This window comes from Salvelinus fontinalis, chromosome 7 (assembly GCF_029448725.1).
Source record: "Salvelinus fontinalis isolate EN_2023a chromosome 7, ASM2944872v1, whole genome shotgun sequence".
Classification (NCBI taxonomy): Eukaryota; Metazoa; Chordata; class Actinopteri; order Salmoniformes; family Salmonidae; genus Salvelinus; species Salvelinus fontinalis.
This window is the reverse complement of record NC_074671.1, coordinates 55,081,404-55,106,403: the sequence shown is the minus strand read 5'-3', so window position 1 is coordinate 55,106,403 and position 25,000 is coordinate 55,081,404. Positions and strand designations below refer to the sequence as shown.

General features: G+C 43.9%; 3 protein-coding genes across 3 annotated transcripts in view; all 3 read left to right on the top strand.

Moving 5' to 3' along the window:
- Positions 1 to 4,858: 4,858 nt before the first annotated feature.
- On the top strand, positions 4,859 to 9,398 carry LOC129859752 (receptor expression-enhancing protein 6-like). Its single transcript, XM_055929867.1, has 6 exons — positions 4,859 to 4,949; positions 5,039 to 5,203; positions 7,488 to 7,581; positions 7,714 to 7,852; positions 7,953 to 8,121; positions 8,489 to 9,398. The coding sequence occupies exons 2-6, from the start codon at positions 5,086 to 5,088 to the stop codon at positions 8,524 to 8,526; spliced, it is 558 nt and encodes a 185-aa protein (XP_055785842.1). The 5' UTR covers positions 4,859 to 4,949; positions 5,039 to 5,085; the 3' UTR covers positions 8,527 to 9,398.
- Positions 9,399 to 11,087: 1,689 nt separating this feature from the next.
- On the top strand, positions 11,088 to 21,722 carry LOC129859751 (GTP-binding protein Di-Ras1-like). The gene is made up of 5 exons (XM_055929866.1): positions 11,088 to 11,572; positions 14,810 to 14,962; positions 15,428 to 15,598; positions 15,670 to 15,774; positions 16,067 to 21,722. Exons 2-5 carry the CDS (start codon positions 14,825 to 14,827, stop codon positions 16,247 to 16,249), a joined length of 597 nt encoding a protein of 198 aa, XP_055785841.1. The 5' UTR covers positions 11,088 to 11,572; positions 14,810 to 14,824; the 3' UTR covers positions 16,250 to 21,722.
- A 2,879-nt stretch (positions 21,723 to 24,601) lies between these two features.
- The window catches only part of LOC129859750 (guanine nucleotide-binding protein G(I)/G(S)/G(O) subunit gamma-7-like), a 7,333-nt gene continuing 6,934 nt past the window's right edge, over positions 24,602 to 25,000 (top strand). Inside the window, exon 1 of the transcript XR_008760203.1 lies at positions 24,602 to 25,000. This exon is cut by the window's right edge and continues 139 nt beyond it. The gene's annotated coding sequence lies outside the window, so the exon portion shown is untranslated.

Here is a 25,000-nt window from a genome sequence, read left to right as displayed (position 1 = left end):
AATGCTTACTTACAAGCCCTAAACCAACAACGCAATTTTAAGAAAATCGAGTTTACAAAAGATTTACTGAATAAACTAAAGTAAAAAAATTACAAAAATGACAAGTAAGACAATAAAATAACAATAATGAGGCTATATAGAGGGGGTACCGGTACCAAGTCAATGCACGGGAGTACAGGTTAGCTGAGGTAATTTGTATTTGTAGGTTGGGGTAAAGTGACTATGCATAGATAATAAACAGCGAATAGCAGCAGTGCAAAAACAAAGGGTGCTGTGGGTCAATGCAAACAGTCCGGGTGGCCATTTGATGAATTGTTCAGCAGTCTTATGGCTTGTGCATAGAAGCTGTTAAGGAGCCTTTTGGTCCTAGACTTGAACCGCTCCGGTACCGATTGCCATGCGGTAGCAGAGAAAACAGTCATGACTTGAGTGACTGAAGTCTTTTATTTCTTTTTGTGGTATCCAATTGGTAGTTACAGTCTTGTCTCATTGCTGCCACTCCCGTACAGACTCGGGAGAGGCGAAGGTCGAGAGCTGTGAGTCCTCCGAAACACAACCCAACCAAGCCGCGATGGGACAAGGTTATCCCTGCCAGCCAAACCCTCCCCTAATCCGGACGACGCTGGGCCAATTGTGCGCCGCCCCATGGGTCTCCCGGTCAGCTGCGGCAGAGCCTGGAGTCGAACCCAGAATCTCTAGTGGCATAGCTAGCACTACGAGGCAGTGCCTTAGACCACTGTTCCACTCCGGAGGCCGAGTGACTGGAGTCTTTGACAATTCTATAATGAACAAAATGGCATCATGCTGAAGTTCAGTTCAAGCCATAAAGAATGATCGAGGCCTCAGATGGATATAACCATGTTTGCATGGACATTGCCGTTGAGGGATTCCACCATTTTGAAGTAGTCAACTGGGTGGGACTTCCTATGGGTTAAGGAATGATCACATCATTCCATCCAGGTCATTAGGAGAAATCAGCCAATGAATTATGCTCATGAGGAAACATTCCATTACTGCAGGTTGCAGTAAATCAGCATCATACCTGTTCAAACAACACAGTCAGGTGGCGGAATGCACAGTTTCAGTTTGTTTACCAGTAGAAGTAGTAGAAGAAGATGGACGACTTCAATGGCACTGCCTGTGCTCTCACAGACACCATAATGGGGCAGATACAATAATGATGTGTTCTATCTAAGTCTATGGTTCTGACAGAAAATAAAGAGTTATTAGTCAAACAGTGTCAGGTTCAACTGCTGGTGGAATTACAGACTGAGTCTGCAAGCTGTTTTATCGCTTTTTGACATTCATATCTAGATAGGTGTACAATGACAGAACAGTATCGCTATGAGCTATGAGGCTTTATTTAATGAAAATAATGTTGTGACAGATCTCCTAGCTACGATGGAAGAGAAAACTGGGATACAGAGAAAATACATCGCTTCAGACTCCAGTAATATAAGGAATGGTAATGTGCTGTAATGCCCTAAACTTACTGGCATAGAGGCAAGGTGCAACCTTTCATATATGACCTTGCTAGGTCAGACATATCACCTGGAGGTGAATGCTATCCACTGACTGATGTCCAGGACAGGACAGGTACTGGTGGAGGCATTAGGAGATTGTGTGTGTTTCTGAGCATGTGACTCTGAAACTGTTGACCTTTGCCACTGGCTGACCTGTCAGTGACCTTGGAGGTATTCTAGACTGAGAAGAAGGACTTCCATCTGGCTCAGTGCTGATTCCTGATATATTCATGATGAAACTGGCTCAGTGCTGATTCCTGATGAAATCATGAGGAATCTTCAGCTGTACATCACTATCTATCTAATCCTTCCTCATGCCATTCTAGTGGGCACTAGAGATGTAAACTTTGACCTTAAAACTTTGTCAAATATTCTCTTTGGCAATATAACTTAAAGCTGATTACAATAAAGTGGCAGGCAGTCTGGTAGCATGTTGAGGTTGGATTTACTCTCTTCCCTGGGGAACTGACCTCTGACCTTTTGATCTTTGACCTTTACCAGTCTGACTGACGTCCGATGCCCAACCTCTTCCTGTCCACAAGACACAATATTAGTGAACTGACCTATGAAATTACCTGTGAGTGACATCTGACCTATGATGTTGAACTTTTAGCCTCTTCCAGTATGGCTGATGTCCACTGGCCAACCTCCTCTGGTCTAGCACTGGTGTCGTGTCAGGATGGGGGGACCCTCTGGGGAGTGTACTGCTCTATTCTGGAAGAGGGGCCTTGGAAATCTAAGTTTCTGTTTCACAGCCCATGGGAGGTTGGAAGAGTTATGAAACTAGTTTGTAACCATTGTTTCTGTGAGTTAGTAAAGTGGTTATACTCATTGATGTCGTATAACAAGGCCCTTGGTTCTGTGTTCAATGACAAGTGATGTGTGTAATGTTGTAGAGGAGGTTTTTGTACATCTCTAAATCACTGTGTGAACACACCTCCACTGTGATAACTCTGACAGTAGTAAACTGCTGCATCTTCAGCCTGGACTCCACTGATGGTCAGAGTGAAGTCACTCTCAGACCCACTGCCACTGAATCTAGCAGGAATGCCATCTAGCAGTTTCTTTGCATATCTTATAAGGAGTTTGGGAGCATCTCCAGGTCTCTGTTGATACCAGTACGCACCCTCATTTCCATTACTCCATTTTTACACTTTAGGGATGGTTGTACAGGTCAGAGTGACGGGGTCTCCTGTAGAAAATGTCACTACAGGAGGCTGAGTCACAGTCACTTGACCTCAGGGTCCTGAAGAGGAAAAATATAAATTCATCAACGAGTATAAATAAGAGATCATTTATATTTCATAATATTGTATGCAGGGACATTTATTAATTGAGAGCCATTTCAAATGTACTCAACAATATGTCATTTTTCCATTGTAAGAGTTCAGTGTCCAGATGAAGATGGTGATCAAAGTCATGGTTGCCGTTGTTTCTGTACAGTCTGACTGAGGGAGGTTTTGTACGACTCTAAATGACTGTGTGAAACGCTCTGGGCTGCCAAAATGACCCATACCATAGTAATCTCCTGCATCTTCAGCTTGGACATCAGTGATTGTAAGAGTGTACTCAGTACCTGGTCTACTGCCACTGAATCTAGATGGTGTTCCAGACTGAAGGGTTTTTACTTTATAGATGAGGAGTTTATGAGCCTGTCCAGGTTTCTGCAGGTACCAGCTCATGTCCTCATCAATACCAGTTGAACTTGCAACAGCTTTGATGGACACACTCTCTCCCAGAAAAGAAGACTTTGATTCATCATCTTCATTCAGGACACATTGTGCAAATGACTCTGAACTGGAAACAGTGAATAATTCGCTTTGAGTAGTCACAATCATCCAAATAAAGGCATTGGAATCGTCTTCCATGTGCAAACATATAGAAGCCCATTAAAACCAGTAGACCACAATGAGATGCTGTCAGGAGTCAGGAGGAACCCCAGCATGATCAGCATCTTCATCATCTGTGGCTCGAAGAAGACTGACTGGACACAACGATGATAACACTGCAATCTTAGTGTCAGCATGCAGTGAGGCTCAACAGCTATGCAAAACACCACTCTATGGGCAAACACACACCTGCTGAGTGTGAAAGAGAGGAGACAGACAGATTGAGAGGTGACAGAGAGATAACTTGTATATCTGTTATTTTGCTGTTAGCTGTGAGTCATTCCATTCTAGGGGTCAACTATAGGAGGTTAACTAAATAATGTATTAAAGGGTAGGTTCACCACCAAATAAAAAGATGTGTCAGACATTATATTACATCCAAAGTGTTGTGTCAAGCTGAGCCCAAATTGTATTTCATTTTAGAAAGAACCTCCCGCTGGTATACCATTCCTCAAATGTTAATAGCCAGGATCCAACAGACTGCACAAATGAGTAGTGATGCCTAGCCTAACTGGAGCCTTACTAACTACTGTATAGTGATGACCATTTACATTGACCCCCCCTCCCCCCTCCCTTTTGTACACTGCTGCTACTCGCTGTTTATTATCTATGCATAGTCACTTCACCCCCACCTACATGTACAAATGACCTCAACTAACCTGTACCCCTGCACACTGACTCTGTACCGGTGCCCCCTGTATATCACCTCATTATTGTTACTCTTATTGCGTTACTTTTTTATTATTACTTTTAATTTTAGTATACTTGGTAAATATTTTCTTAACTTTTATTGAACTGCACTGTTAAGGCTTAAGGGCTTGTAAGTAAGCATTTCACGGTTAAGTCTACCATGTTGTAGTTGGTAGTTAGACAAATAAAGTTTGATTTTATTTGATTCTCATATTTGCAGGTTGATGGCGCCCTCTTGTGCTAAAATGGCGTCATGCTGAAGTTCAGTTCAGACAGAGAATAGCTTTTTGTCAAGTAGTGGCAGGTTCAGGGTCAGCTGTTGGTAGAATTACAGACAGGGCCTGCAAGCTCTTTTACTGCTTCTTGGCATAAATAACTAGATAGATGTGCAAGGACTAGGGCCCTGTGTTTTGGACAATCATGTCACATGACCTGGATTTTAACCTTTCTTTAAAGATGTTTCATCGAGATTTATTTTTATGCGATATGGTCCAGCACCATCCTCAAACAATTGCTTTCATTTTTGGACTAATTCTAATTTATGGAACAGGCTTAAAATAAATGTTAAAATCTCGGTCACGTAGCATGGTAGACCAAAACACATGGCACTAACAATGACAGAAATATATAAACGCCACCACTCACCAGATATTAGTACTGTAGCATAATGGTTAACTGAACTTTACTTCAGGCAATAAAAATTGACTTTCATCACCTGTTGCTTCAACTAGGTAGCAACAAAATCGTTTTCTGATTGGTTGTACCTTAATTAAAGTCCTCCCTCTCGCTCGTTTGCTTTGCCTGGAACCATATGCCCAACAGCTTGTAGGCGCGCACGGATAATTCGGTGTGTTAAACTTTAAACATATGAAATACTTTAACGTTTTTCGCTTGTTTATTGACCGTAACATTTTGATTGGATTTGTGTTTGTGTAGGCTACACATCCAAAAATCAACAAGTTCAACACGGCACCACTACAACAATGTTTGCCCAACTTCATAACCGCTATGAGGCTTTCTTGAATGAAAATAACTTTGTGACAGATCTCCTAGCTACGATGGAGGAGAAAACTGGGATACAGAAGAAATATATCGCTTCAGGTAATAGTTCATATTAAATACACTTGCAATGTAGGACTTTGCCAGTTGCTTGGTTGTAATGCTGCTCTATGTCAATGTTGAAACATTGTAACTTCACCCTCTAGTCTAGCCACTTGTGGTTACTTTCTCGTTATGCAACGTTGGCTGGTTTGGCAAGGTCGGGAACATATGACAGTTATTTTGCTGACATGTCACATTAACTAACTAGCCTACCAGCAACTGTTGCAGCTGATAAACAGTAACGCAGTCTAGCCCAGTTAGGCCTAACACAAACAAACCATAGAAAACAAACGGTGTCACCAGACCAAATATTGTTTTAACGTGACTGTTTGTATTTATTTATGGATCCCCATTAGCTGATCGCCATTAGTTGTAGGCCTAGGCTGCCTACAATATGATTTTACGACACTCATTTGAAATGGCAAAGGTCGGAGATGGCCTAGATTGCAGTTAATCCACTGTTAGATGTCGTTTTTAGCTGCTTCCAATGTCTAGCTAGCAGCTGGTCCCTAGCCAAGGGGTGTATTTATACCTCCTACAGAAATACCAACTGCTATGTTGAGATGGCACATTTTTAAGGTGACCTGCTGTCTTCAGTTGAGTTGTGCTCCTTCAGTTGAGTTGTGCCATAATGCCTACTCATTCACTCATTGTTGACATTGACAACAGTGGAGTTGACAAGAGCACGAACAGATCTGGGACCAGGCTAGTTCTGTTGCTGTCGTAATATTGTCCTCTTTGAGGTATTATTGACACGCACAATAGCCAGTGCTGATGTTTATGGACATGTCCTGAGAGCAACAACATAATTTTACATTGGACTGAGATTAAATTTCTGACTACTGAACTAACTGTACCTAATATGCAATAAAGAGAGTATATAAGACAATATACCTTAGAGGTGTGTGTGTGCGCGCCTTGGTCTGGTGAAGTACTTTAACGTCTGGTGTGAAATTCTCTGCGGGCAATGTGTGTTCAGTACCAGGAGGAGAAGTTGCCTGTAGGCTATACTGTGTAGCTTAGCTCTTCTTCTGGAGAAGGAACCCCAGCCTATTAGTCTTCCATCAGTCAGAGAGGGACTCTGTCTGCTCTACCATTGCCTGTGGAGGGACTCTGATCACATCACCGAGCATTCAGACATGGTGTCCACTGGCCATTCTAAGCTGTTGGGTGGAGGAAGGGGAAGGCACTGGTTAGTCACTATATTAATGGTGCCTAGGACTATTGTCATGTCCAAACTAGGGCTCAGGGAAATTCTCAAGGTTGACAGGTCTGCCTATGTAACCCTCTTTACTCTGCGACTTGTCTTTACTCTGTAGCATGGCAATGAAGGACTCTTGTAGCAAGGTATTCAAACAGTCTCTGTTTTGTTTTGCCTGTTATGGGGGAATGGATTTTTGATTAAGTCTGTAGCGTCCCGGGCCATATGTGGGGAGTGCCTGCATGTTTGTGGATGTCCAACACTCGATGCACTCCAAATCAGGAATTTTACCAAAACACATTTGAGAATAATTTTGATGTGCCCAGTGTTGCTTTTCCAAATCATAGTTTTGTGACCATATATAGCCTTCTGCCATAACTGAAACTAGTCGTCCGTCTTGAAGATCATGAGGTGTATTGATTGGTGTATTGGACTATAACCTGCAGAGGAAAGCCTGGTGCCACAGGTCTAAATGATTTCCCTATGCAAACAGGAGCTAAACCAAACAAAAGCTGATTACCTGCTAGCTAGGTTTACAATGGCAGGCAGCAGCTGCTTCTCTCCATCTCTGTCCAGCTCTAAAACTCAGATTGAGACTTTTTTTTTTTACATGGGAATCCATTGTACATATGTTGACTGAAATGTGTGAAGGGTAAATTAACCCTTCACACATTTGACAGAGGGTGAAGTTCACGGCTGTAGGTTAATGTAGTTGCTAGTTTGTTGGTTTAGGTTAGAGCGGACCAGTATTTGTGGAATCTCACTCCTGATCCATGGTTCATATTCCACATGGTTACACTAGATGTCTTATGTACATCAACATTGAATTTGTGAATGTCAGTGTTTTGAACTGAGTTTCACACGAAGCCTTGTCCTGTTTATTCATCCAACATCCTGCTCTAACACACACACACACACACACACACACACACACACACACACACACACACACACACACACACACACACACACACACACACACACACACACACACACACACACACACACACAGAGAGATGATATAAAGATGCTTTGAAATGTTTCCAGATTGACAGTATCTGGTATGAATCTCTCTGTCTATAGGTGTGGTCTCTCTGATCAGTCTGTATCTGTTGTTTGGCTACGGAGCCTCTCTCCTCTGTAACCTGATTGGCTTTGTCTACCCAGCGTACCTCTCGTAAGTAGCACCTCAAAACATATCTGAAAAGTGGTGTCATCATGCTCACATCAAATGCTCCAGGTGAAGGGTTAAACATGATGTATGTTAATTATTTATTTCTATTCATCACTTGTCCTGTTGTCCAATCAGAATCAAGGCCATAGAGAGTAAGAAGAAAGACGATGACACTCAGTGGTTGACCTACTGGGTGGTCTACGGATTCTTCAGTATCGCTGAGGCTTTCTCTGACATCTTCCTCTCCTGGTTCCCCTTCTACTATGCTGGCAAGGTGTGTGTGTGTGTGTGTGACACAGACATTCAATATACAGGATACCAAAACATCATAGAATCTCCCGCTCTCTGTCTCTCTCAATCCCTCTCTCCCATAGTGTTTGTTCCTGGTGTGGTGTATGGCTCCAGTGACATGGAACGGTTCTGCTATTCTCTACTCCCGTGTGGTCCGTCCAGTGTTCCTCAGACACCAGGCCACCCTGGACAGTGTCGTCGACAATCTGAGTGATAAGGCCAAGAACATTGCTGATACTGTCACTAAAGAAGGTGAGACACAGACCCACAAGTTAGATTTCTATTGTGGAGATGCGGAAACAACAGGCCCAGCTCCCGACACCTCAGTTTTTCCCCAACACGGCCGACGCAAATTATACCGGTAGAGTAATTGTCACCCATGGTGTGTTCAAATGTAAAATGATCGCACGTCGGGCTAAAAAATGATCCGGGAGAATCTGACTGCTTCAGAACAGGCATCTGAAGCAGTCTGACTGCTCGGAACTCTAATTCACATGTAAAGTACGATACTCAGTTATCCCGCATCTCCGCAATGTAAATCGAGCTATACACACACGGTCACCAGATCTGTGTCACTCAAACTAATAACTCGTGTTTTTATTGTCATGTTTTTCTCCAGCTGTCAACCAGGCCCTCAAGCATGACAAGAACCAGTGACAGACCGATGTATGACCACAAGCCTCGAAGACGCCTCGACTCCAATAAACACACATAATCACACAGCAGAGTGTGTGATGTCCCATGAAGGATGATAATGGACCCTGTCACGTGATCAGTGGCCGGTGACCACCCTGCAGCACACAGAAAGGGGACTTGTTTGTTTTTTCACTCGAAGGTATTTTCTGCTTTCTAGTCGGTCTTTTATCAGTCGCATGTATCAATGTTATATGATGAGTTTCCCGTAATCCAGGCGTTGTAGCATCTTTGGCACAGCGGGACTGTTTTTAAAGACCGGTTGGAATGCAACCAGAAGCTTAGGGTAGCCACCACACAATCCAGCTGACCTCTAAACAATGCGAATTTCTTAATGTAATCTGTAGCCTACTGTCAAGAAACCCATGTGCTGTAGATGTCTGTGAATCAGTGGACTCACAAATCCACCCTTAGCCTATTCCCCCTTTGACCTACCCCAGCACTAACACACCAGATTCAATAAGTCAGACTCTGTGATAAATTAGCTTGTTAAATCAGGTGGGTTAGTGCTGGGCTAGAACAAAAATGGCCCCATAATAATGGATTGGGAAACACGGTACCAGGGTATAGGGGCTAATGGAGGTGTCTCGGGGTATGTTTGGGATAGAGCCATTCTGAGCTGGGTCATTTCCTAAAAGGTAGCCATGTTATTTCAGTCTCTTGTAATTAGTGCATACAGTAGCATGTCTCCGCAATGTCTGCAGATCTGTGCCAAAGATTTTTACTCCATCACCCTGTCCGAACAAAATTATTTATGTATGTCAACTGAACTGGGAAGTATTTGTTTAGTATGGTCTCTGTTCTCATTATCTTTAATAAATCAAACTGGAACTTGAGTAATGTGCCGTCTGTTCTCCGTTGTTCACACTTTTCCACAACTGGAGTCTGTTACACCATGCCTTTCTCAATTCTTTAGAAATTCCGGAAATATGAATTTATGACTATTTAGGAAGTCAGACAACTCATTGATCCTACTTTATGGAATACTCCCTGTCAGAGGAATCTGGCAATTCAATTAATTTAACTACCAAAGAGAAAGGAAAACCAGCAGTACTGCATATATGAAGGCTGGAGTGGAATAGTCCTGCACTAAGACGTTGATATGCCCTGTTGACCTGTGCTCAATACATTTACTGGTATACAGGAAGTGAAATCATCCGGGATGTGTTTTAGTGAATGTTCACGCTCAGAGGAGTCTGAATGGGATGGCTCTTGTGTCCATGCTGGGAGTGTAATGTCTGACTAAACTGACTGACAGACTGATAATGGCCACACATGTTCACTTTTCAAGGGACTGTGTGTGTGTGGTAATGTGTGAACCTGGCAAAAGTCTATAAATGCACTTCCTTTAATCAAACCATAGAGGCCAGACTGTGGGGGTGATCGCAGAGCATTGCATGTCTAGTTCATCCCCTACTGTCTCTCTCCCTTCCTCCCTGAGGCTTTTCTCACCAGCTGTTCCTTTACTCTGGAGACAGCCTTTGCTGTCCACGCATACGTGTGTGGTCTTGAGTTTCCCTGGGGGACTGTGGTGTAGGCCTTGCAGTACTCTAACTCACTGACAGAGGGAGACAAACACTCTTTACAGGCAGTACAGGCTTTAGTTCCAGCCCTGGTCCTGGAGAGATGCAGATCAAATCAGTATTTAAAGTGCATTTAAACATGTCTTAATACGCTTTACAAACAAATTATAATATACAAATAAAACAAACTGCAAATAAATCAAAAACATAAACTGCAGACATACAAAGTGTACATTGACACAACCATGAAGGGGCAAGACAGTGGGCTACAGGGAAATACAAGGGGTTAAGACAGCAGTAAAACATTAGGGAGTTCAGTAGGGCAGGAGTGACAGCTAGGAGGATTGGAGGAGTGATCGCAGGGTAGGACATTGGAGCGGATGGATCAGAGGGGTCTGGTGGGCGGGTCAGTGTGTGGACTGGTGGTTGGATCCTGGGCCAGGTAGATGTTGGGCTCACAGGCTGGTGGCTGCCTAAGCGGGGGATGGTGAGAGGCAGAAAGTTAGGGAAGCAAGGATACAGACAAATGTACAGGGTTCCAGTCCTAGTGACCTGGTCCTGGGGTGCTGCAAACACCACACACTCCATGCCAATGTCCACTCAGAATGTTTTAAGCCAAGATGGTGCCCTAGGATCTACATTTTAGTTTACTGAACTTTGCGAATGGCTGTGGATGACGACTCTACCCAAGCAGTTGGCGCCACAGGAGAATCAGGTAACACAGTTGAATGGGCTGTGGTTTAAACATCCACCTCTAGCTGGCCCATGAAAGCCTTTACTAACGGTACCCACATCTGACAGCTGACTTTAATCTGAAACAGTGCCTTTAGCAAATAAAAAAGCAATAGGCCTTTTGGTTGGGACTGATCATGCAGTAGGCTAAGCAACCCTTTTTGTTTAACTGCAAAATATAAGCTATAGGCTATAAATAAGTGGGGAGCATCTTCAGCACCCCTACTTCCTGCGGCTATGGAGGGACAGTTGGATGCAGCTAGAAGGGTCATTTTCTACAGTTTACTGCCAAAGCATATTTTGCTTTTAATTCGACAGTCTGAATAAAGTATGGCTTCACTTGATATGCTGAAATAAAAATTCGGTAAATCACGAAACCGTGCCCGGTCCTGCGTTTTCAGTCGCTAAAACGTTAGGCCTATTTGTGCGTTTCTGTGTGTGTGTATGAGTGTTGTGTGATGACGCGATGATCCGCAAACCATAAGGGGATCGATGGAGACTGGTATAGATGAAGACATACCGATAGAGGGAGGGAAGACATCGTGGCACTAGAACTGTAGTGCATGGGAATATCAAGTAGAGAAAGCGATACATATAGCTTCAACAACAAGAGAGATAGAGAGCACGGGCTGTGAATTCACGGAGTAATGAGAGCTCAACATGAATAGTATACAATGCTTTAAAACTCAGCGTTTTACCTTACAAACGTGTTGTCCGAAGACAGCCACTAAAACGGGACTACACATCAAATTCAGGTATGTAGCACTTAACCACAACCAGATCAATATTTTGAAAAATCCGTTAGGCTATGTCGGTTAGAGAATGTTGATATTGTGTGGCGTTGCCTCTCTTGGACGGTTACGCACGCGATTCTTGCCTTGGTAAATATGGGGCAGGAGTTTTTTAAAATTACAAACCGTTCATGTTATTTCTACCATATGTTAAAATTCATCTGTACATGTATGTTGCTGTTACTGCGCCATAAACCGTGTGAATTATCGTCAGGAATGCGCGAGAGGGAGAGAGGATGATATTCTATGCAGGGATCTAACATGTTTCGTTTTGAGGATTTGGAGGATGTGAGGCGCCTTTGAAATTATGCCACTGCCACCAAAGCGAGATGGCGTTTCTTTTTCCTGTGGTATTTTATGAATGAAAGGGGCAGAGTAGGTTAGCCTGTGACAACAGGCTGACAACAAACGAGGTCGTTTTTAACTCTTACTTTGCCTATAGCATACCCTGCTAGAAGCCCGCCATGGACATACATTATTACATACACACTCTAGGCTACATTCCACCAACATGATGGCAACGTGACGCATTGTCTCTGACTAACAGGAGGCCTATGCTAAACCGTTTTTAATCCCTCCATATATTCAGGCGGTACATCTGGGCATTGTATGCTTGTCCGATTAACGTTATATGTGCTGTTTATGGCAGGCTTTCTTCCATGACTATTCTTGCTGTGTGTGTGTGCGTTTTTTTGTTCCCCGGTCCTTGTGTTTGTGTGGGTTCATAGTAGGAGGAGGAGAGGGGAAGGGATGACAGTAATTCCAGTGATTACGCGTTGTAGTGTAGCAGATGGTAGCAAAGAGAGATTGGACCATGGCTGCATGTGTGTAGGTGGGTGTTGGAGGAAATGTGTGTGTCGTCTTCCATGCACACGTTATGGTTGCATCATAACAGTTTGTGGACTGAGCTATGATGAGTGGACGCATCAGGGTTAGTAAGTGTCCTTACTACTGTCCTTTCTAGCATGGGGATATGGTGACCAGCAAGGGTCTGAATTACTGATGTCCTTTCTAAGAATGGCTCGTGAGTGTCCTGAAAGTATAATAAACACGTTTTTATGAGTGGCACATTTCCTTTGATGTTTATGTGATTTTTGGCTGCACCTCTGCTCACACTGGTTGAAGTGTTGTCTCTGTTCCTCTCCTGCTCGCTGTCTGTCTGTCCACTCCTCTCCTGCTCGCTGTCTGTCTGTCCACTCCCCTCCTGCTCGCTGTCTGTCTGTCCACTCCTCTCCTGCTCGCTGTCTGTCTGTCCACTCCCCTCCTGCTCGCTGTCTGTCTGTCCACTCCTCTCCTGCTCGCTGTCTGTCTGTCCACTCCTCTCCTGCTCGCTGTCTGTCTGTCCACTCCCCTCCTGCTCGCTGTCTGTCTGTCCACTCCTCTCCTGCTCGCTGTCTGTCTGTCCACTCCTCTCCTGCTCGCTGTCTGTCTGTCTGTACCTCTTCTGCTCGCTGTCTGTCTGTCTGCTTCTCTCCTGCATGTCCCCCAGATACTGACCAGCAGGAGCATGGATTGTGGATGTCAGGATCAGCGTAGTTTACTATCCTACACTGTGTTTGTTTGTATGTGAAGGAGGCGTGCTGCTAAGTTAAGACCTGGGAATTGGATCAATGCAGACAGACCAGAAGAACAGAGAGGTTAAGCTCAATGATTAGCTGCTAAGCCTAGACCCCTGTGGTGCAATCTGTAACACACACACACATGCATAAACACACTTATATACATACAAACGCTCACTAAGCTCATCTTAATGTCGGCGAAATCTGTTGGAGTGGTGGAATGAAGGGATTGTTGAACTGGGATGAAGACAGGTTAAGAAGTGGTTTTAAATGTTCTACAAACAAAGCTTTCTAATGTGAAATAGATATGCGGCACACCGATATTTGAATGCTTATTTCCTCTGTTTGCATCACTCTCCATCACACCCATGCACGGACGCGCGCATGCATGCACACCCACAGAGAGAACAGATGAAGCATTGAAGCAGTGTGTGAGTAGATGTGAACAGGAGAAACACAGTCAGAGTTTGGTTCCATTCTATACGTGTGTGTGTGTGTGTGTGTGTGTGTGTGTGTGTGTGTGTGTGTGTGTGTGTGTGTGTGTGTGTGTGTGTGTGTGTGTGTGTGTGTGTGTGTGTGTGTGTGTGTGTGTGTGTGTGTGTGTGTGTGTGTGTGGTATAGAATCGAAGACGCCTGTACACAGAGTATCAGTATGTATTTCCCCTGGCTGCAGACACACACACCTCTGCTAGCTGTGATAAGATCTGCCAGCAGAAGTCAGCCAAGAGTGTGTGTGGAACTGCATTCATTCATAGGGGCGACACACACATTTGCACATACACAAAAAGCTGACAGGTGTGTGTGCGACAGACCGTCAGGCTCTCAGGCAGCTACCCACTGAGACTGTCAGACACACACACACACACACACACACACACACACACACACACACACACACACACACACACACACACACGGGAGGAGATGAGATGAGGAGGGGAGGAGAGAGAGAGAGAGAGAAGGACAAATGCTGAGTAGAGGAGTCTTTGTCTGTGCCAAAGTGATCTCCTAATGTAGAGTTGGCTGGGCTGGTCCAGGTTGGTCCAGATGTATTTACACCATTCATTAAAGCACTCTATCCTTCCATCTCTATTCATCAGAGAAGGGCAGGAAAGAAAGATGGTCAGAGTGAGACAGTCCCATTTGGTAAGAGTGTCATCAATCTCTGTGCCCTAGTGTCAAGGACAGAAGAGTGTGTGTGTGTGGACCTTTAGACTGAAATTCCCACATTGGTCCATGAATACTAGTATGTCTGCACATAGTAGTGGTGTTCTAGTTTGAAATGGGATTGTAATTCCAGTGTTGTCATTTGGTGTTAGAGGTCCTTATAACCAGTGTTTAGCCCCAGAGCTCTTCAATAATACACACAGACACACACACACACACTGCCAAGAATGCAGAATAGTATTTGAGGAATATGTTCAGATACAGAAAGATGAGTTGTGGTAAGTTAACAGTAGTTCAAAGCTTTTGTTTCATCAGGGATACCCCCTGAGTTCGTACATGTGGCTGTCTCCACCTGGGGTCAGTACATGTGGCTGTCTCCACCTGGGGTCAGTACATGTGGCTGTCTCCACCTGGGGTCAGTACTGCAATTCACATGTTCTCTCTTCTCTGTGTGTGTGTTTAATACTGTGTCCAGGCAGTAGGGGGCAGCATGCCTGAGCAGAGTAATGACTACAGGGTGGTGGTGTTTGGAGCGGGGGGAGTGGGGAAGAGCTCCCTGGTCCTACGCTTCGTTAAAGGCACCTTCAGGGACACCTATATTCCCACTGTGGAGGACACCTATCGACAGGTGAGACAGGGACACCTATATTCCCACTGTGGAGGACACCTATCGACAGGTGAGACAGGGACACCTATATTCCCACTGTGGAGGACAGACAGGGAGAGAAGGTGGTGGAGAAGAAGGAAGACAGAGGCAGCGCCTGGAATGGCACCCTAATCCCTGTTTAGTCCACTACTTTGACCATGGCCTGAACATAGTGCACTTCAGAGAATAGGGTGCCGTTTCAGACAAAACGATGCATTGACAGGTAATCAGGGATGGGCAGTAGGCCAACTGCTTTATCTGATGCATAGACATAATGACCATATATGGTGTGTCCAGAGGACTAATTTATCCACTGATCTGATGCGCCAAGTCAAATGATTCAACTTAGTGATCAAAAGAGCATTGAGTATAAGCAATGTTTTTCAGTGAATGATCATGTAATATCCTAATGATACTAATTATGTGTATGTTTGTGTGTGTCTACAGGTGATCAGCTGTGATAAGAGTGTGTGTACGCTCCAGATAACTGATACAACAGGCAGTCACCAGTTCCCTGCCATGCAGAGGCTGTCCATATCTAAAGGACATGCCTTCATACTGGTCTACTCTGTAACCAGCAAACAGTCACTGGAGGAACTCAAGCCTATCTACCAACAGGTGTGTGTGACTGTGTGTGTGTGTGACTGTGTGTGTGACTGTGTGTTGTAATCTCTCCTTCTGTCCTCCAGGTGATAGCCATAAAGGGGAACATAGAGGCCATCCCCATCATGTTGGTGGGCAACAAGAGTGATGAGACCCAGAGAGAGGTGGAGACTAAAGATGGAGAGGCACAGGTCTGTAACATTGACATCTGAAATGTAAAAAAAAAAAAGAATAAATCTGACCTGGGTTCAGTAGACCTACATAATGTCAAATACTTTAAAATATCGATTCAGTTTGGAATAGTGCCAAAAGTGCAAACCCCAAGTTAAGTAAATCCCAACTCAAAGTAGTTGATATGTATATTTTACCCAGGTCTGGTATTGTTGGGCCGATTGCTGTAAAGTGAATTCCCGTTCTACTTTCTCCTGTTAATAACCATAATAAAATGAATCCTATTAATAATCCTACTGTGTGGTCTTCAAGGCGACCACGTGGAAGTGTGCGTTCATGGAGACGTCAGCTAAGACCAACCACAACGTGACCGAGCTGTTCCAGGAGCTGCTCAACCTGGACAAGAAGAGGAACATGAGTCTCAACATCGACGGCAAACGGTCCGGGAAACAGTCCAGAGCTGAGAGACTGAAGGGAAAATGTAGTGTCATGTAGAGAGAAGGAAGGAGGGAGGGAGGGAAGGAAGGTCACAATGAAGACAGAAAGTGAGATGATAGAAGACGCACAGAAGAGAGGGAGAGGGAGAGGAAGAGAAGAGAAGAGAGAGAGAGAAGAGAGGACCACTGGTGGGTTCTATACCTCACCCTCTCAGTATCCTCCTCTCTCGTCTCCTGTCTGCCTGACCAGGGTCCTAAGCCTCCATACAGTCCCACTGTAGTGAAAAGATTTGGGGGGTAGTCTGAACACGACTCAAACCCACAGCCCTGCATCTGTCAGCATCAGTCCAACACCTCAGCCATTACGCCGTGAGGTCCCAACCTCTTGTCGAGGTCACTAGATGTTACACTAGGGACACTCCAACATAATGTACATATCCTATGTATACATGGCCTCCCTCCCTAGCACCTCTGAAAGATACAGACAGTATACCCCCTAACCGTCTCTGTCATCATGCAAAATGGAGAATCCTCTTAACTCATCATTCAAAATGGATTGAAATCATTATTTGAACTGGAGAAATGTTGAACTTGTGACATCAACAATCCCTCTAAGACTTTAGCTCAGTGTCAAACAAGGGAAGAACAGTGGTTCACGTCTGACCTGGAATCCGAGGAAAGGGAACCTGGGAAAAAAAGATGTGGTAGTTGGACTGAAATGTTAAGAAGTCTGCCTGGGCCACTTGGTAGTTGGACTGAAATGTTAAGAAGTCTGCCTGGGTCACTTGGTAGTTGGACTGAAATGTTAAGAAGTCTGCCTGGGCCACTTGGTAGTTGGACTGAAATGTTAAGAAGTCTGCCTGGGTCACTTGGTAGTTGGACTGAAATGTTAAGAAGTCTGCCTGGGTCACTTGGTAGTTGGACTGAAATGTTAAGAAGTCTGCCTGGGTCACTTGGTAGTTGGACTGAAATGTTAAGAAGTCTGCCTGGGTCACTTGGTAGTTGGACTGAAATGTTAAGAAGTCTGCCTGGGCCACTTGGTAGTTGGACTGAAATGTTAAGAAGTCTGCCTGGGCCACTTGGTAGTTGGACTGAAATGTTAAGAAGTCTGCCTGGGCCACTTGGTAGTTGGACTGAAATGTTAAGAAGTCTGCCTGGGTCACTTGGTAGTTGGACTGAAATGTTAAGAAGTCTGCCTGGGCCACATGGTAGTTGGACTGAAATGTTAAGAAGTCTGCCTGGGCCACTTGGTAGTTGGACTGAAATGTTTAGAAGTAAGAAGTCTGCCTGGGACACTAGGTAGTTGGACTGAAATGTTAAGAAGTCTGCCTGGGTCACTTGGTAGTTGGACTGAAATGTTAAGAAGTCTGCCTGGGTCACTTGGTAGTTGGACTGAAATGTTAAGAAGTCTGCCTGGGTCACTTGGTAGTTGGACTGAAATGTTAAGAAGTCTGCCTGGGTCACTTGGTAGTTGGACTGAAATGTTAAGAAGTCTGCGTGGGATACTTGGTAGTTGGACTTTGGTTGGATGGACGATGGACTTGAAATGTTTGGAGTGGACTTGGAACATGTGAAGAGGTATTAGAAAAGTTTGTTGTGGGATTTGGACTGGGAATACTGTGGATGATGTCGTTGGGAATGTTTGCGTCGGTTGGCTTTGGCCCTTGTTGTTTCATGTGAGGAGCCTTTCTGTTGGCCTTGTGTTTCCCATGCCAAGCAGCCGAATCCTCTTCATACACAGAGAAGCACAGAGAGGATGGAGTGACGACTCTACTCGACGGAGGAAAGACACTCGATTAGTTTAATGCCATGCAAATACCATCACATTGGACTTTGTCACACACACACACACACACAAATATAAATGCACACGCACATGCTTTTTGGAGACCATTGGTCATTCACCAAGTGTATTCCTACATAGTATGTAGATGAAAAGGGAGTGATATTATTATGTAAATGTAATTATATCATTGTCCCAAACACCTCTATTGGTTTATGTAAAGCAATAAGGTTGTTTGTCAAAGTACAGAATATATACTCCAGATGGAAGTTGCCCCTAACCGCAGATCTAGGATCCGCTTACTCCCCAAATCATAACTTTAACCATTAGGGGGGGAATACAAAACTGATCTTAGATCAGCATTTATGGACAAAGTCATCCTACTTCTTACTATACAGGAGAGCTAAAAGCACAATCATTTGATTGACGTTGTGTTTTTGTTTTACCATATTCCGTTATCTATCTTGCCGAATAAATAAGGGCCAATATATTTTGAACAGAGGTGGGGGGAGGAGCTATCCAGTAGTTATTATTCCAGGTGACTTGTACAGTGTACGGTGTTTAAACGTGTGTAAAGAGCACCAAAAGGCTGTGGGTTGGTTATATAGCACAGTATTGTAACAAAACAGACAAAAAGGTTAAGCTGCATTGCAAATGGCACCCGATTCCCTATATAGTGCACTACTTTTTGACCAGAGCCCATATGCTCTGATCTAAAGTAATGCACTATATAGGGTACCATTTAGGACACAAACTATGTGAGGGAACCCGAATCTAAACTGGACCCAAATAAGTAGAAAAACACCACTTCATATCTCTCTAATAAAGAAGCACGGAATTAATTAGAGTTTCAACCAGGGATTTAATTTTCAATTCAGAATATTAATTGAAATTCTGTTCATGAAAGGAAAACTCTGTCATTGGAAAAACAATGGGCAAATTGAATAGACTGAATTAGAAAGGGAATGGTCCCCATCCCTGGTGGACACAGTGTATTGGGTATTGAGAAGGTACGTTGTGTTGCTATGTGCTGTGTTATACTTATGGCTCAAATGTTTTGCTGACCTCATGACCTGACCAGGAAAACGCTGATCCCCAGTCGTAGGCTATAGCTAAGGCTCAGGGTTGTTCCTGTTCAGATCACATGCTCAGGAAAAGGTCCTGGATCTGATTAGAAGACAGTGTTAAAGTGCAGTATTACACTAGAACTATAATATAGTATACAGTCGTCTATTATTCAGATCAGATTGACAAAACCCTCATTTTAGTGAATTATGTGAAACATTCTACATCAAATAGTATCAAACTAGTATGTCGAGTGTGGTGTGTGTGTGTGCACTCAACAGTGTTAGTTTGAATCAGCACAGACGCCTCCACCCAATCCTCCCACAACCTGTCTCATTGCATCTGCCAAAGGCCAATATTCAGTGTGTGTGTGTGTGTGTGTGTGTGTGTGTGTTAATGCGGTTTTATGAAGTGTCGGTCAGAGGTTCCCTGTGGAGATGACCCACACGTTCTGCATGAGTCAGACTGCTCAGCCTCATGCACACACAGTGGTGGAAAAAGTACCCAATTGTCATACTTGAGTAAAAGTATAGATACCTCAATAGAAAGTTACTCAAGTAAAAGCCACCCAGTAAAATACTACTTGAGTAAAAGTCAAAGTATTTTGTTCTAAATATACTTAAGTATCAAAAGTAAATTGAATTGGTCAAATATACTTAAGTAGTAAAAGTACAAGTAATTTCAAATTCCTTATATTAAGCTAAGCAGATGGCCCTGTTTTCTTGTTTTTAAAATGTACAGATAGCCAGGGGTACACTCCAACACTCAGACGTCATTTACAAACGATGCATTTGTGTTTTGTGAGTCTGCCAGATCAGAGGCAGTAGGGATGACCATGTGTTCTCTTGATAAGTGCGTGTGAATTTTACCATTTTCCTGGCCTGCTAAGCACTCAACAAGTACTTTTGGGTGTCAGGGAAAATGTATGGAGTAAAAAGTACTTTATTTTCTTTAGGAATGTAGTGAAGTAAAATGTGTCAAAAATATCAATACTAAAGTAAAGTACAGATACCCCAAAAAACGACTTAAGTCTTACTAAAGTTAAGTACAGATACACCACTGTGTGCACACACACATAAATACACAGGAAGACCAAGCAGACAGCGAGTAGTCCTCTGTGCCACAGAAACCTCATTATCTGCGTCTCATGCGGCACCTTATCCCCTGATCCGATGTGATTCTGGTCAAAGTAGTGCACTACATAGGGAATAGGGTGCCGTGAGATTTGGACATTGTCTGTTTTTCATTGTCACCCTGTAACCCGTCTGTTGTGCACTTCCTATTAGTTTTACCACTCCCCTTCACTCCACATCTGTAGATAGCTGTAAATAGCAATTAGTTATATAGCTGGAGGTGGATGTAGAGGATTTAGGAACGTTAGGGACTGGTGACATCATGGCCCTCTTCAAAGGATTGTGGGTAGTGTGGTTCTTTTAGGAGTGAAAAGGCAGAGCTGCCAACTGTGATTCCACAGTATGTTATTAGAATCAGAGAAGGGATGGGCCCTGAGGAAGATCTCTCACCTCATTGGATGAACACATGGGGGACTGGCCAGAGCCCAAATGGGCGGAGTCCTCCAGAGATGAACCAATGAGAGGGTTTCTTTTTTTCACGTGTGTAGTTTAGAGTGCTGGATCCTGTCTTGAGATCCACACACACAACTACTTTCCTCACAAATATATCAATAACATGATTTACGTGAGTCTGATTTTGTTGTATGTCAAGTTACGAATTGGTTCAGAGAGCATTCCTATAATGACTAAGGAATGGACAAAGAGGCTGCTGTATGGCTGAATCAAAACCAAGCTAGAAACACACAACAGAGCTGATATGATTCTAGAATAGATTATACAAGCCAGAGAGTTGTGTCTGTTCTACGTAGTTTCTACCTTAAAAAGCCCCTACAGCCTTTTACTGATGTATGTTATCAGAAAGTCATGTCGCTGGAAACTGGGTACTGGTCATGTTGCAGAAGAGAAGCGGCACAAAGGACTATGGGAAGAGTAGTTCATTGAGTGTAGTTAATCAGAAACATGTTCTATAAACTTAATTCTACCAGGGATGCAGTTTGGAATTTTTGCATCACCCCAGATCATACTATCAGCCCAGAAACAACCCCAAGAAGTTCAAATATCTGAAGGGACTGGATAGGGGACACGGTTAACTATTAGGCTTTGGGGAACTTCCGCCATATTGTTTACGCTTGTCTGCTCTGCCAAACACAAAACGTGGAAGTGCCTCGAAGTTGTTTCTGGACCGGGCCTCTGAGGGGTGCAATGACTTCTGGGTAGTGTAGTTCTACTAACCTCCAGCTCTGTCTTTCCCTCCCTGCATGGCCCCAATAAGTGTTGCTCCCAGCCAGCATGAGAACCAATAAGGACACAAACTGTGAAATTAAACTGTATTTTATTATTATAATTCTTCTGCATTAATAATGGCTTTGGTTTGAAAAGTGTAACTGTTTTTAATCTCATTGTTTTTGTAAACATGTTTTTGTTTGGACTTTTTTTTACATAATGATCATGTATAGACATTTTATTTTTAAGAGTTATTATTCTAGCAATAGTCTTCCTACTATAATGTACTGTGGCAATGCATCCTAACTATAAGATATTATGTATATGAAGAAATGATCATATCGAATCTGCAAAAGGATTTTCTTAATAAAAATAACAGTTAAGAATCTGCCTTTTGTGTGATATTTCCTTTCACAATGTGTGTGAAATGACAGAAAGATGACCTGAAGACTCCCGATGACAACTGTTGGCTCCTATATTGAACACCTAGGACTTTGCTTAGTGGGCTGACATGGTCTTGCATTGTATAGATCAAGGTTTCCCAAACTCGGTCCTGGGACCCCCCATGGGTGCGCGTTTTGGTTTTTGCACTACGCACGATACACACAAATGGCTTTAGTACTGTAGATATGTGGTGGAGTAGGGGCCTGAGGGCACAGTGTGTTGTGAATGTATTGTAATGTTTTAAAATTGTATCAACTGCCTTAATTCTGCTGGACCCCAGGAAGAGTAGCTGCTTTGTTGGAAGCAGCTAATGGGGATCCATAATAAATACAAATACTACACAGCTGACTCAAATAATCAAAGCTTGATTATGAGCTGGTTATTTGAATCAGCTGTGTAGTGCTAGGACAAAAACCAAAATGTGCACCCGGGGGTGTATAGGAAACCCTGGTATAGATAACCGGGTTTGATACCAGGTCGGTTACGTGGACTGATGGTGCGCTCAACACAACTCGGAACTAGTAAATCTACAAACCCCCCCCCCCCCCCCCCCCAAAAAAAAAATACCCCCAAAAAAGCTCTGAATGGCGAAAAATAATTTGGAAAGGACATCCAACTCGGAATTGCAAGTCAGAAACTCGGGCATCATCCTAGAGCCCCGAGTTCTCTGACTTGAAGATCACTGACATCACGATTTTTCCCAATCAGAGCTTGTTTCTGGTCAGAGATCCCAGTTGTCTTGAAGGCACCATCACAACAGCTTGCAGCCTCATACTGTGTCATACTGTTCTCCACTCCCTGACAGCATGCCTGCAAAGCAAAGCACAGTCTCTATCTGCTTGAGGATTCTTCACCCAATGTGGTTGCTATGGCGACTCAGTGACGGCTACGGTTGCCGCGTCAGAATGTGGTGTGACCCAGGTGATGCGTTAAGACAACCGTAGATCTTCTAGGCAGAGAGTGTGTCTGTGTGTGTGTGTGTGTGTGTGTGTGTGTGTGTGTGTGTGTGTGTGTCAGGCTGTAATGTGAGGAGACCTGAGGTTAGCAGCCCCCTGTTGGATCTTAATGAGGGTGACACACCCTGATAACACACACACCCCCTCTTGATGCTATCTTTATGTAGATGTAACTAATTAGCCTCTAACATCACTGACATAATGCTGTTTACATACAACACACATTAACACTTTTAACATACTCCATGAAAAACACAAACACAGTTGACCCTGTTTTAACATACTCCATGAAAAACACAAACACAGTTGACCCTGTTTTAACATAGAGACTATAAAACACAAACACAGTTGACCCTGTTTTAACATAGAGACTATAAAACACAAACACAGTTGACCCTGTTTTAACATAGAGACTATAAAACAAACAACGCACACACACCCGACCCAGGGTATAATGAAGTTAACGGCCATCTCGTGGAGAGAAGTTTCTCACAGGCTCTATGAGTCAGAGAGAGAGGTGGAAAGAGAGAACGGGGAGATAGAGAGTGTGTATATGTCCCTTTAGTCACCACTCATGAGTCATATATTGTATAGAGAGACTATGGCCATTGTGGTTTCAACACATAACCATGATAATGCTCTTAGATAACATCCTTTCAGCACCTACTGGGGGCTACTGACTAGTAACAGTTCAGGGTGATGGTGAGGATTTTAAACCCAGCTGATTTAACAGAAATACAGTCCTTAGTCTTTTGACCAACTGGGTTTAATGCCGGGTCATCTGCGCGCCACAAGACCGTATTCACCCGGTGAGCTAAAGCCTAGGTGGTTTGGTTACTGATCACGTGAGCATGGTTCACCAAATGACCTCTGTTACATGCTCATATACTGCTAAACTGATCTAGAGTCCAACTGGTACTGTGAGAATTCCAATTCAGTACTAATCTAGAATCCAACTGGTACTATGAGAATTCCAATTCAGGCCTGATCTAGAATCCAAATGGTACTGTGAGAATTCCAGTTCAGTACTGATCTAGATTCTTAGCGTACTGCAATGTTCTGTAGTTTGTGTTAGTGCTTCAGCTACATGTGATGCTGCTGCTGCTGCCCACATGAGAGAGAGAGGGAGGGGAAAGGGGTGAGCAAGAGGGAGGGAGAGACAGAGGGAGGGAGGGGAGAAAGAGAGGGACGAGAGAGACGGAAGAAAGATGGAGGGGAAAGAGAAAGGAGAGAGAGAGACATCAGAGAGGAAATGAAAGCTTAATGTACCATCAGCATAATTTCATACTTCAGTAGAAATGAGGCCAATGCGGTAAATGCTCTCTCCCTCTCTCTTTCTCCCTCCCTCGCTCTCTCTCTCCCTCTCTCTTTCTCCCTCCCTCGCTCTCTCCCTCTCTCTTTCTCCCTCCCTCGCTCTCTCCCCCTCTCTTTCTCCCTCCCTCGCTCTCTCCCGCTCTCTTTCTCCCTCCCTCTCTCCCTCTCTCCCCTCTCCCTGCTATTTTTAGCTCTCTGGTGGATATAAAAAGCCCACAAGAGTGGGGAATGACTATAGACTGCCCCTGTAGTGGAAAACTGGGCCTGCAGAGCTGCGTGTATTTGTGTCTGTCTGTCTGTCTGTGTCTGTCTGTCTGTCTGTCTGTCTGTCTGTCTGTCTGTCTGTCTGTCTGTCTGTCTGTCTGTCTGTCTGTCTATGTGTGTGTTTGTGTGATCGACTTTAGGTGAAAATACGGCAGAGATTTTCTGTCTACCAACTAGGCCTAGTAAGTAGCTTGTATATCAGTCGGAATGAAGAGTCCTGTCACTTTGTAAATAACATTGGGTAAGGGCGCCTCCCTGAGTGTATATGTGTTACTGCACCCTACTGTTTGATATTGTATCAATTCGGTGTCCAGATGTGTATAGCGGATACATTGAAAGCAGCTCACACACGACGGCAAAGATAAAATACTTACATGAATATCTGATGTTCGATAGTTCTACGTAAAGCGCCACAACCTAAATGTTTGTGCAATCGTACAATACCGATTCGTTTTCGATTTGGAAGAAGGGACATCTTATTGAACTCCCGTAACCACTGATCTAGGATCCGCTCATCCTCCCCAATTCTACCCTTAACCATTGGTGGGAAAAACGCTAAACTGAACCTAGATCGACGTCTAAGGGCAATTTCATCCTTTATGCTCTGAACCAACCCTTTTTCTCAAGGGGGAATCAAGTTTGTGTGTGAGAGCGCAAGCTGGCTGTCAGAAGTGGCGGAGTAAGGG